A 15,376-nucleotide genomic window follows, 5' to 3' on the forward strand; every position below is an offset into this window, starting at 1 on the left:
TGCAAGCCCCCCAATTCTGATGCCTATTCTCTGACTCTTCTCCAAGCCCCCAACTCTTATGCCTATACTCTGAGTCTTCTGCAAGCCCCCCAACTCTTATGCCTATACTCTGCGTCTTCTGCAAGCCCCCCAACTCTTATGTCTATACTCTGACTCTTCTGCAAGCCCCCCAACTCTTATGCCTATACTATGCGTCTTCTGCAAGCCCCCCAACTCTTATGCCTATCCTCTGACTCTTCTGCAAGCCCCCAACTCTTATGCCTATACTCTGCGTCTTCTGCAAGCCCCCAACTCTTATGTCTATACTCTGACTCTTCAGCAAGCCCCCCAACTCTTATTTCTATACTCTGACTGTTCTGCAAGTCCCCCAACTCTTATGAATATACTCTGACTCTTCTGCGCGCCCCCCAACTCTTATTTCTATACTCTGACTCTTCTGCAAGCCCCCAACTCTCCACTGCATACTCTAATGTACCAAGTTCCTGCTCTGCAAACCTGCAAGTTGTGCTGCCCCTTCCCCATTACATCCAGCCATAACTCAGCTGGGATCCATATTTTACTACTTCAGGTAGATCCTGCTCTAAAAAGCTCACCTGCCACTTGTCCCACAGATCAGAGCTGATCTCATCATGCTGATACAATTCATCCAATTCCAAACAATTACCGTCCAATTCCCAGTTTTCCATCCATTTCAACCATCACCCCCACATATTCTACAATCTGAACCTGTTTCCCCACGAACAACCATGTCTCATGGTCGAAATAATTTTTATTTAACCAGAATATACAGCTGAATTCCTCTATCTACATTTATTTACATGGGATACAATAAGCATAAACAAAATCAAAAAAAATCTCTCTGGGAAAAAATGAGGTCATAGATTGAAGGCACCATTGAGAATAGTGTCCTAATTGAGTCAAAGTCCATCGGTAAAAATAAAATAAAATGTACAAAAAAAAACAAACAAACAACCAATAAGTTTTCTTGAAATGCAATAAATTACATGCACAAGCTTTACACAATATACTTTGCTTTAAAAAAAAATCCATCTGATACATTCTTCTGTATTTCCCCATAGCAATGAATCAGGAGGAGGACGGTCCAAAACCAAAAATAATAATAAAAAAAGGATTGTAAGAGTTTCTGAGCTCCTCAGTAGAGAGTCCCCGACGCCAGCGCTAATGGATGCTGTAGTGAGCTGTGGTTCTGTAAGTGGGAACTTAGAGAATTCGCTGCTGGGTACCACACACTGGGGTTCTCCATGTAAGAGGGCGCCGGGGAGTTGGTGGAGGTCTGGGGGTGACCGTGCACGTGGGGGTGATGGCTGAGAGATCTGGACGTGCCCTGGCTTTCCCAGACCACAGGGGACTGTGGAGAATTGCAGGCCATGGGGTCACTGGAGCTGGGGCTGTGCTCGGGGGGCATCTCTCCATTCTTCATGATCTTCTTGATCTTCGATCTTTTATTCTGGAACCAGATCTTCACCTATAACGGAAGAGGAGTAGGAAAGAGACATCAGAAAGTGGATCCTCGTGTCACATTTATCATCAGTATTAAATCTGTCTGCCTGCAAAATATTCATTCATGGACCTGTTTAATATATATTTAATATAAATAATCTATTCGTGTATCATGTATCTATGAATTTGAATCATCTATCATTTATTAATCTGTTTATCTATCTAACTAATATCTATGAGTCAATCCATCATTTTTTTTCTTTGAAACATCCATTCTAGGATCCATGGGTCTCTATTTGTCTTCCTATGTAATATTCATTAGGGATCTATTTATTATATATATGATATGTATGAATTCATGTATTAGCTACCTATTAATATATTTATCATCTTACATTTATGTTCTATATCTATCTATTATATATCTATTATCTATCTATCTATTATATATCTATTATCTATCTATCTATCATCTATGATCTATCTATTATCTATCTATGTATATATATTATCTATCTATCTATCATCTATCTATTATCTATTATCAATCATCTATTATCTATCTATTATCTATCTATGATCTATTTATCTATCTATTTTATAACATCTATGGGTCTGTCTATCCTCCAATCTATTAAATATCAATTAAGTGATCCATGGGTCTCTCTTTATCTATCTTCTTATGTAATATTAATTTACTTATCTATCTATCTATCTATCTATCTATCTATCTATCTATCTATCTATCTATCTATCTATCTATCTATCTATCTATCTATCTATCTATCTATCCAGAAATGGTATTTGTAGACAAAGCTTCCATCTCCGGATCTATCCAGAACAAGTTGCTGCATCTCTTCATTTGTATCTAGCAGAGCCCACCACTCATTAGACCCCTTTTTTGTACGAAAAAAAATATATAGATGGAATTCATCTGCTCTCTGAAGTAATTTGGAGACATCCTTAAAGAAGATGCAGATTCTTAAATAATGATATTATCCTGTACTGGACAAACTTCTGTCTTGAATTATCTGTAACAAACCCGCAGCTTTGATTTCAGCCATTTACATCTGATTGGGGAGGAGGCAGTAATATTTAGCACATGTAGAGCAGATTAGAGGAGGCTGCAGCAGATGACACCGGAGGAAGGGTCAGTTATGCTGCGCACAGGCCTGTACCGCAGGCATCAGGACCCCACTCATCAGCGTCAGTCTCCACAGTGACTTTATTGCACCCACTGATACCTGCATCCCTGATACCTGCACCCTGATACCTGCACCCTGATACCTGCACCCTGATACCTGCACCCTGATACCTGCATCCCTGATACCTGCACCCCTGATACCTGCACCCTGATACCTGCACCCTGATACCTGCACCCACTGATACCTGCACCCACTGATACCTGCACCCCTGATACCTGCACCCCTGATACCTGCACCCCTGATGCCTGCACCCCTGATATTTGCACCCCTGATATTTGCACCCCTGATACCTGCACCCCTGATGCCTGCACCCCTGATATTTGCACCCACTGATACCTGCACCCCTGATACCTGCACCCACTGATACCTCCACCCCTGATACCTGCACCCCTGATACCTGCACCCACTGATACCTGCACCTCTGATACCTGCACCCCTGATACCTGCACCCTGATACCTGCACCCACTGATACCTGCACCCCTGATACCTGCACCCCTGATACCTGCACCCACTGATACCTGCACCCCTGATACCTGCACCCACTGATACCTGCACCCCTGATACCTGCACCCACGATACCTGCACCCCTGATACCTGCACCCACTGATACCTGCACTCACTGATACCTGCACCCACTGATACCTGCACCTACTGATACCTGCACCTACTGATACCTGCACCCACTGATACCTGCACCCCTGATACCTGCACCCACTGATACCTGCACCCACTGATACCTGCACCCGATACCTGCTCCCACTGATACCTGCACCCACTGATACCTGCACCCACTGATACCTGCACCTACTGATACCTGCACCCACTGATACCTGCACCTACTGATACCTGCACCCACTGATACCTGCACCCCTGATACCTGCACCCCTGATACCTGCACCCCTGATACCTGCACCCACTGATACCTGCACCCCTGATACCTGCACCCCTGATACCTGCACCCCTGATACCTGCACCCGATACCTGCACCCACTGATACCTGCACCCACTGATACCTGCACCCCTGATACCTGCTCCCACTGCTACCTGCACCCCTGATACCTGCACCCACTGATACCTGCACCCCTGATACCTGCACCCACTGATACCTGCACCCCTGATACCTGCACCCACTGATACCTGCACCCACTGATACCTGCACCCCTGATACCTGCTCCCACTGATACCTGCACCCACTGATACCTGCACCCACTGATACCTGCACCTACTGATACCTGCACCCACTGATACCTGCACCACTGATACCTGCACCCACTGATACCTGCACCCACTGATACCTGCACCTACTGATACCTGCACCCACTGATACCTGCACCACTGATACCTGCACCCACTGATACCTGCACCCCTGATACCTGCACCCCTGATACCTGCACCCCTGATACCTGCACCCACTGATACCTGCACCCCTGATACCTGCACCCACTGATACCTGCACCCCTGATACCTGCACCACTGATACCTGCACCCCTGATACCTGCACCCCTGATACCTGCACCCCTGATACCTGCACCCACTGATACCTGCACCCCTGATACCTGCACCCACTGATACCTGCACCCACTGATACCTGCACCCACTGATACCTGCACCTACTGATACCTGCACCCACTGATACCTGCACCCCTGATACCTGCACCCACTGATACCTGCACCCCTAATACCTGCACCACTGATACCTGCACCCCTGATACCTGCACCCACTGATACCTGCACCCCTGATATCTGCACCCACTGATACCTGCACCCCTGATACCTGCACCCCTGATACCTGCACCCCTGATACCTGCACCCCTGATACCTGCACCCACTGATACCTGCACCCCTGATACCTGCACCCCTGATACCTGCACCCACTGATACCTGCACCTCTGATACCTGCACCCCTGATACCTGCAGCCTGATACCTGCACCCCTGATACCTGCACCCCTGATACCTGCACCCACTGATACCTGCACCCCTGATACCTGCACCCACGATACCTGCACCCACTGATACCTGCACCCCTGATACCTGCACCTGTTACCTGCACCCCTGATACCTGCACCCCTGATACCTGCACCCACTGTTAGCTGCACCCCTGATACCTGCACCCACTGATACCTGCACCCCTGATATCTGCACCCCTGTTACCTGCACCCCTGATATCTGCACCCCTGATACCTGCACCCACTGATAGCTGCACCCCTGATACCTGCACCCACTGATACCTGCACCACTGATACCTGCACCCACTGATACCTGCACCCACTGATACCTGCACCCACTGATACCTGCACCACTGATACCTGCACCCACTGATACCTGCACCCACTGATACCTGCACCCCTGATACCTGCACCCACTGATATCTGCACCCCTGATACCTGCACCCCTGATACCTGCACCCACTGATACCTGCACCCCTGATACCTGCACCCCTGATACCTGCACCCACTGATACCTGCACCCCTGATACCTGCACCCACTGATACCTGCACCCCTGATACCTGCACCCACTGATACCTGCACCCTTGATACCTGCACCCGTTACCTGCACCCCTGATACCTGCACCCCTGATACCTGCACCCACTGATAGCTGCACCCCTGATACCTGCACCCCTGATACCTGCACCTACTGATACCTGCACCACTGATACCTGCACCCCTGATACCTGCACCCACTGATAGCTGCACCCCTGATACCTGCACCCACTGATACCTTCACCCCTGATACCTGCACCCCTGATACCTGCACCCCTGATACCTGCACCCACTGATACCTGCACCACTGATGCCTGCACCCACTGATACCTGCACCCCCTGATACCTGCACCCGCTGATACCTGCACCCGCTGATACCTGCACCCGCTGATACCTGCACCCACTGATACCTGCACCCCTGATACCTGCACCCGCTGATACCTGCACCCGCTGATACCTGCACCCACTGATACCTGCACCCCTGATACCTGCACCCACTGATACCTGCACCCCTGATACCTGCACCCACTGATACCTGCACTCCCTGATACCTGCACCCACTGATACCTGCACCCGCTGATACCTGCACCCACTAATACCTGCACCCCTGATACCTGCACCCCTGATACCTGCACCCACTGATACCTGCACCCCTGATACCTGCACCCGCTGATACCTGCACCCCCTGATACCTGCACCCGCTGATTCCTGCACCCACTGATACCTGCACTCCCTGATACCTGCACCCACTGATACCTGCACCCGCTGATACCTGCACCCACTAATACCTGCACCCCTGATACCTGCACCCCTTATACCTGCACCCCTTATACCTGCACCCACTGATACCTGCACCCCTGATACCTGCACCCACTGATACCTGCACCCCTGATACCTGCACCCACTGATACCTGCTCCCCTGATACCTGCACCCTCACATAAACTGCCAGTATTCCCAAAAGTGATAATATCAGCTTTACTACAGCGGGGTATGACTGCACAGAGACTACTCACCCATAATGCTAAATACGCTATTAAAACGGGAGCAACTGTTCACATTTTATATCTATTTTTTTTATTCCTATCTGATATCTAATAATTATACATATATCATTACAATTTGATTCATTATAGAAAGAGCCAAATGAGAAAATCATCTCATACCGTTGTATATAAGCCGGTAATGTATCTGTTATATCACAAGGAGTAAATGCAGCCTGCAATCAAAGTTACATATCTATTTATTATCTATCTATCTATCTATCTATTATGGATCATTTATCTATTATGTATCTATCTATTATCTATCATCTATATATCATTTATTCATTATCTATCTATCTATCTTGAAAAATAAGTAACACTCCAATCAGATATGAAAAAATAAAGGACTTTCTATTAGCCCATGTGGCAATGTTTCGGTCACATAACAGAACCTTTCTCAAGCCTTTGACATATCTGATTGGAGTGCTGCTTATTTTTCTATATAATTTCATATTGGACGAGAGGGTGTGTGTGTAAAACCATTTGCAACCATATTGTAGTATTTTGGCCCTTCTTCTATCTACTGTATCTATTATCCATCTATCTTTCTATCTATCTATCTATATATTATCTATCTATCTATCTATCTATCTATCATCTATCTATCATCAATCTATCTATCTATGTATCTATCTATCTATTATCTATATATTATCTATCTATGTATCTATCTATCTATTATCTATATATTATCTATCTATCTATTATCTATCTATCATCTATCTATTATCTATCTATCTATCATCTATCTATCTATGTATCTATCTATCTATTATCTATATATTATCTATCTATCTATTATCTATCTATCTATCTATCTATCTATCTATCTATTATCTATCTATCTATCTATCTATCTATCTATCTATCTATCTATCATCTATCTACCTATTATCTATCTATTATCTATCTATCGTCTATCTATCTATCTATTATCTATTATCTATCTATTATCTATCTATCTATCTATCATCTATCTATCTATTATCTATCTATCTATCTATTATCTCTCTATCTATCTATCTATTATCTCTCTATCTATCTATCTATTATCTATTATCTATCTATTATCTATCTATCTATCTATCTATTATCTATCTATTATCTATCTATTATCTATCTATCGTCTATCTATTATCTATTATCTATCTATTATCTATCTATCGTCTATCTATCTATCTATTATCTATCTATCGTCTATCTATTATCTATCTATTGTCTCTGTTTTATCTCTCTGCTATCTACGGTCCGTGCTGCACTCGGCTCTGCTCCATCCACCCCAGTGGGCTCTTACCTGTGTCTGTGTGAGGCCCAGGTGGGCGGCCAGTTCGGCCCTCTCGGGCAGTGCCAGGTACTGGGTCTTCTGGAACCTTCTCTGTAGAGCCGCCAGCTGCGCGCTGGAATAAATAGTTCGGGGTTTTCTGATCTTTTTCGGTTTCCCGTTCACCATCCTCACCTCCGGCTCTGACACTTCTTTCTCTGGAGAAGCAAAGGGTTAAATGTGTGTCAGTGGCTGTAATGCAGCGATGAATAATGCTCCAGTGTGACCGCACCGACCATGGGGGGCGGCCGGGCACAATCATTACAGGGGAAACTGGTGTAAAAGTGACCCTGCAAGTCCTGTCCACCCTCAGCCCCGGGGGCATTAGTCACAGACAGATTCTAGAGGAAGCTCTCACTCCATTATATCATCGTATTAATGAATTCTACGTTACAGAAGTGTCTGCCGCGTTATATCCGATGTTGTCAGCTGGTGTCTACTACAACACAGTGTGTACACTACAGCACAGTGTATATACTACAGCACAGTGTATATACTACAGCACAGTGTATATACTACAGCACAGTGTATATAGTGTAGGACATCTCAGTATATAGTACAGCACAGTGTATATACTACAGCACAGTGTATATAGTGTAGGACATCTCAGTATATAGTACAGCACAGTGTATATACTACAGCACAGTGTATATAGTGTAGAACATCTCAGTATATAGTACAGAACAGTGTATATACTACAGCACAGTGTATATAGTGTAGGACATCTCAGTATATAGTATAGGACAGTGTATATAGTACAGCACAGGGTATATACCAGGGTATATACTACAGCACAGTGTATATAGTGTAGGACATCTCAGTATATAGTATAGGACAGTGTATATAGTACAGCACAGGGTATATACCAGGGTATATACTACAGCACAGTGTATATAGTGTAGGACATCTCAGTATATAGTATAGGACAGTGTATATAGTACAGCACAGGGTATATACCAGGGTATATACTACAGCACAGTGTATATAGTGTAGGACATCTCAGTATATAGTATAGGACAGTGTATATAGTACAGCACAGGGTATATACCAGGGTATATACTACAGCACAGTGTATATAGTGTAGGACATCTCAGTATATAGTATAGGACAGTGTATATAGTACAGCACAGGGTATATACTACAGCACAGTGTATATAGTGTAGGACATCTCAGTATATAGTACAGCACAGTGTATATACTACAGCACAGTGTATATAGTGTAGGACATCTCAGTATATAGTATAGGACAGTGTATATAGCACAGCACAGGGTATATACTACAGCACAGTGTATATAGTGTAGGACATCTCAGTATATAGTACAGCACAGTGTATATACTAGAGCACAGTGTATATAGTGTAGGACATCTCAGTATATAGTATAGGACAGTGTATATAGTACAGCACAGTGTATATACTACAGCACAGTGTATATAGTGTAGGACATCTCAGTATATAGTACAGCACAGTGTATATAGTACAGCTCAGTGTATATAGTATAGGACAGTGTATATAGTAAACCACAATGTATATAGCATAGGACAGTGTATATAGTATAGGACAGTATATATAGTATAGGACAATGTATATAGTACAGCACAGTGTATATAGTATAGCACAGTGTATATAGTACAGCACAGTGTATATAGTATAGGACTGTGTATATAGTACAGCACGGTATATATAGTATAGGACATTGTATATACTACAGCACAGTGTATATAGTACAGCACAGTATATATAGTATAGGACAGTGTATATAGTACTGCACGGTGTATATAGTATAGGACAGTGTATATAGTATAGGACAATGTATATAGTACAGCACAGTGTATATAGTATAGGACAGTGTATATAGTACAGCACAGTGTATATAGTATAGGACAGTGTATATAGTACAGCACAGTGTACATAGTACAGCACAGTATATATAATATAGGACAGTGTATATAGTACAACACAATGCATATAGTATAGGACAGTGTATATAGTACAGCACAGTGTATATAGTACAGGACATAGTATATATTATAGCAGACGGCTCATTATATTGCAGCATTATATATAGTGTTGTGTAGTTTGCTGTAAACATCATTGTGCAATATAGTCCCATGCATAATACATGCAGATTATGGGCATTCAATATCAAACTATATAGTATAATATGTCTGTGCTAATATACTACATTACATAACTAATATAGTCTATTAATAACATAATACATACTAATTTAACATATTATAGAACAGTATGTTCTATTACACAGTACAAGAAGATCAGAACATTTGTATAATATATTATGTAGTCATACTACTTTTATATATTACACTCTGCACTGGTTTTCTAAAAAATATGACATTATTATGTATTATTGCAAAGTTGATATAACTTTCTGACTATGTTTGTACAGTATGTATAAATATATATTTATACATACTATGAAATTATACTATAATACAAACTGTATTGCATTGCTATAACTTTGGTATGATTCTATCTATATATATATAGCATCATACTGCAGTAAGTTATGCAGTTTGCAGCATTATAGCATAACTGCATAGTGTGTATAATTATATAATACAAGGCAATTTTCTATAGTGAATTATAGTACAGTGATTCAAAAATGTTAAAATTGTATGATATAGATTAAAAGGATCATTGTGCATTGTAGTATAATAATATAACTGAGAGATTCCCATAATGTAAATTCACTTATAGAATAATTACCAGACTTTGTATCACAATGTTTGTGCATTAGTGTATTATCGTAGTGTACAGATTTTTATTTTGTATTTTACCAGCATGTTACAGTGTAGATCAATATATTTTGTTCAGAGTAGTATATTACATTATATATATACTGTATATATACATGTTGTGTGTGTTTTGTAGAGTTGCATATTAGAGTGCAGATTATATTCTTTTAAGATTTTTTAAATAAATAACATATCTATATATGTACAGTATGTATATATATATATTTTTTTTTCTTTTTTCAGAGCAGTACATTACATTACAGATTATATTACTTTTTGTTATATTTAATCAGAGTGACAAGTTACAGTACAGATTAATATATATATTTTTTCAGAGTAGTACACTGCAGTACAGATTAATATATGTTAATGTTTACTTTCTTTAGAGTAGAATATTCTAGTTCAGAATACATTGTTTGTTCTTTCTTTGAGCAAAGTGTCATATTACAGTACTGATTAATATAGATATATATTTTTCAGAGTATAGTCTAGTATATTACAGTATATATTATATTGTTCTATATTGGTGCTGTTGTTTTTCTTCTCAGAGTGTTATATAAGAGTACTGATATATATATATATATATATATATATATATATATATATATATATATATATATATATATATATGTATATATTCAGAGCAGTAGGTTACAGTACAGATTAAATTGTTATATTTTTTTAATCAGTGTTATATTACAGTACTGATTAATATAGATATATATATTTTTCAGAGTATAGTCTGGTATATTACAGTGTAAATTATATTGTTTATATTGGTGCTATTGTTTTTTTTTTATCAGAGCATTATATAAGAGTACTGAATAATATATATATATTCAGAGCAGTAGGTTACAGTGCAGATTAAATTGTTACATTTTTTAATCAGTGTTATATTACAGTACTGATTAATATAGATATAGATTTTTCAGAGTATTGTCTGGTATATTACAGTACATTTATTGTCCTATATTGGTGCTTTTGTTTTTTTTTTTATCAGTGTGTTATATAACAGTACTTTTGTGTGTGTGTATATATATATATATATATATATATATATATACATATATATATTCAGAGCAGTACATTAGAGTACAGAGATTAAATTGTTATATTTTTCTATCAGTGTTATATCACAGTACTGATTGTATATTTGTATTTTTTTCACAGTGCAGGTGACATGTATGTTTATCAGAATATTATTACAGGACAATTCCTGACATTATGTTTGTTCTCAGAGCAGCAGATTGCAGCATTGATCATTAGGATGTGGCATTATTACATACTATCTATAAGTGACTGTATAGTTGTCAGCAGAGGCTCTGCTGCTCTTGCTTTATAGCATTAGTGTAGATATTAATGTGACATTACATGATATATTAGATTGGTAGCCTATTATATGTATTGCAGTGTTATCCTATCACAGGGCACAGATTATTATGCTATTAGTGCGTTACCGCCCCGCTCCGGGCTGCAGTGTGCACAGCGCCGTACTGTGGAGCTCTGCCCAGAAGGGATGAATGGAGGCTGCGGTCAGCGAGGAGTCTGGGCAGCCGGAGCAGCTGGCACCACACTGTGTGTATAGAGGGATCCAAGGGAAGCCCCGGCCAGACACACATCAAAGCCCCCAGACTGCTGCCCTGTAATCTGCGCCCTCCGCGGTCACCGTGCGGCAGCCAGACGGAGACAGAGGCTCACACCGGGGGGGCACATACAGAACAGCCCCCAAACTATACAGGGGCCGCAATATACAGAACAGCCCCCAAACTATACAGGGGCCGCAATATACAGAACAGCCCCCAAACTATACAGGGGCCGCAATATACAGAACAGCCCCCCCAAACTATACAGGGGCCGCAATATACAGAACAGCCCCCCCAAACTATACAGGGGCCGCAATATACAGAACAGCCCCCAAACTATACAGGGGGCCGCAATATACAGAACAGCCCCCCCAAACTATACAGGGGCTAATATACAGAACAGCCCCCCCAAACTATACAGGGGCCGCAATATACAGAACAGCCCCCAAACTATACAGGGGCCGCAATATACAGAACAGCCCCCAAACTATACAGGGGCCGCAATATACAGAACAGCCCCCCCAAACTATACAGGGGCTAATATACAGAACAGCCCCCCCAAACTATACAGGGGCCGCAATATACAGAACAGCCCCCAAACTATACAGGGGCCGCAATATACAGAACAGCCCCCCAAACTATACAGGGGCTAATATACAGAACAGCCCCCCAAACTATACAGGGGCCGCAATATACAGAACAGCCCCCCCAAACTATACAGGGGCCGCAATATACAGAACAGCCCCCCAAACTATACAGGGGCTAATATACAGAACAGCCCCCCAAACTATACAGGGGCCGCAATATACAGAACAGCCCCCCAAACTATACAGGGGCTAATATACAGAACAGCCCCCCAAACTATACAGGGGCCGCAATATACAGAACAGCCCCCCCAAACTATACAGGGGCCGCAATATACAGAACAGCCCCCCAAACTATACAGGGGCCGCAATATACAGAACAGCCCCCAACATCAGCTTCCCAAACTATACAGGGGCTAATATACAAACAAAGCAATCTAGAAAATGCTGCACAAGAACTAATATAATATATGACCCCAAACATTATAATATCAGCCCATACTGACAGCCAGCAGATATTAAACTACTGATCCCCGCGAAACATTATCATAGAAAACCACCGAAATAATCCAACATGGGGCCTGAACCCGCACAGAGAAATGGCCTGCGGATACGGAGCGTAAATGACAGGTGTGTCCGTATATAGAGAGCAGCAGAAAAACGGCCAATTATGTCTGTGACAATGGGATGGATGAAGGGATAGAGAGGAGATAATAATGGCGACATAAGAAATAGATCTGTACATATCACATGGATCGTCAAAAGAGAGAGAAAGAAAGCGATACAGTATATAGATAGATGATATAGACAGATAATAGATAGACATATGGATGATAGATAATAGATGGATAATAGATACATAATAGATGGATAATAGATAGATTATATAGACAGATAGATAATAGATAGATAATAGATGGATACTAGAGAGATAGATAGATAATAGTTAGATGAATAATAGATTGATAATAGATAATAGATGGATAGATAATAGATAGATAATAGATTATATAGATAGATAGATAATAGATAGATAGATAAATAGATAATAGATACATAGATTGATAATAGATAATAGATGGATAATAGATAGATAATAGATAGATAGATAGAAAGATAGATAGATAATAGATAGATAGATAAATAGATAATAGATACATAGATTGATAATAGATAATAGATAGATAATAGGTAGATAATAGATAGATAGAAAGATAGATAGATAGATAATAGATAGATAATAGATTGATAATAGATAGATAGATAGATAGAAAGATAGATAGATAATAGATAGATAATAGATAGATAGATAATAGATAGATAGAAATATAGATAGATAGATGATAGATAATAGATAGATAATAGAGAGTTAAGAAGACCTATCCATAAATATTAGATACATAGTTATTTGTGATTTCCTGATATTGAATTTCTTTCTCTGACTGTTAATGCTCCTCATGTGCGGGTTCAGTATTTGGAGGGTCCGGGTTCGGTATTTGGAGGGTCCTGGCTCAGCTGCTCATCCAGTTCCCATTTTCCCTGCTCTGGACCCCTGGTATAATCTGGGGGTACACTCTGGACCCTGCTGGGTATAATATTGGGGCAGGGTCTGTGACTATTCCCACCCCATACACTGGGGGCACCGCTGGGGTAGGACCAGCCGCCCCTTATATTCCCGTACTACCTCCCCCTCAGTGCTGGCTCTATGGGGGGCCACTCGCTGCCCCCCGGAGCCCTGCTGGGAACACTCTGTGACTTTTGTTTTCTTCCTGCGGTTTGCTCTGGTGCTGACTGGCGGCGCCTCGGTCTCGGAGATAATAAAACCTTGGAGGAAGAGACAGAGACACATTTCTGGCTGGTGAGAACCGCAGCCGCGAATAGCCGCCAGTGCAGACAGCCAGCCCCCCCTCCGGCCAGCGCCTCCCGGCGGCGCCCACTGCGCCCACACACGGTTCTTACCTGGCTGGCTGCTGGGGGGCTGCACCCTGTTGTACGCCCCTCCGTACTGGTGGTGCGGGTGGTAGGGGCTCCCATAGCTGTACTCGGAGTAGGCTTTGGCCGCATAGCTCCCAGCAGATCCGCTCATTCCATGGTACTGGTACTGGTAAGCATTGAGAGCCTTCCCGTAGCTGGCAGCAGAGGTGGGCGAGCAGTAGCCATGGTGCGGGTGAGCCCCTCCAGGGCTGTAGTAGCCGGAGTCTGTGGCTGAGGACTCGGGCAAGGTGGGAGAATCCTGGGATGGATGATGCATGATGCTGGGGGACTGGAAAGGAGAGTGGAAGTCGCTGGTTCTGATGGCTGGGACCCTCCTCTCATAGACTCCTGTCATGCTCTGCTGGGTGATGATGATGATGATGATGGGGGTCTCTGGTCTCTCTCCACAGGAAGGATCAGGCCTCCATCCCCTGAGCTGGAGCAGTCTCTATACTAGTGAGTGAGAGGGTGAGGAGGCTCCTAGTGATCCCTCAGCAGCAGCAGGAGGAGGAGGAGGAGGAGGAGGAGGAGGATCTGTGACTGGATGGGGCTCACCATAGGCTTGGTGAAATCCATAATTGCTCTCTTACGCACAGCAGGGTGGATCTGGTGCCATTGGCCAGAGGATCACAAGCGACAGCAACACCCTAGAACCCGTCCAACTAGTTCAGGGCCACAAAGCTGCACAACAACTGCAAGAAAGGGAAGAAGTGCACAAACCAGTGACACCCTGACCCCACAGTGTGTGGGAATCACAAGTCACCCCCCAAAAAATCACAGCAGCAAGGAATAAATGAAAGGGAAAAATCCTGGAATAATGCAGAATATTAGTAAAAATGAAAATTCAAAAATCCTGGAATGATGAAGAATATTAGTAAAAATGAAAATTCAAAAATCCTGGAATGATGAAGAATATTAGTAAAAATGAAAATTCAAAAATCCTGGAATAATGAAGAACATTA

The 15,376-nt window shown here is 42.2% G+C and overlaps 1 protein-coding gene across 1 annotated transcript; it reads right to left on the bottom strand.

The window, feature by feature from the left end:
* Positions 1-751: 751 nt before the first annotated feature.
* On the bottom strand, positions 752-14,899 carry DLX5 (distal-less homeobox 5). Its single transcript, XM_069729362.1, has 3 exons — positions 14,400-14,899; positions 7,489-7,673; positions 752-1,486 (listed from the first exon to the last, which is right to left on the bottom strand). Exons 1-3 carry the CDS (start codon positions 14,767-14,769, stop codon positions 1,154-1,156), a joined length of 888 nt encoding a protein of 295 aa, XP_069585463.1. The 5' UTR covers positions 14,770-14,899; the 3' UTR covers positions 752-1,153.
* Positions 14,900-15,376: the final 477 nt, after the last annotated feature.

Source organism: Ranitomeya imitator, chromosome 6 (assembly GCF_032444005.1).
Source record: "Ranitomeya imitator isolate aRanImi1 chromosome 6, aRanImi1.pri, whole genome shotgun sequence".
NCBI classification, from domain to species: Eukaryota; Metazoa; Chordata; class Amphibia; order Anura; family Dendrobatidae; genus Ranitomeya; species Ranitomeya imitator.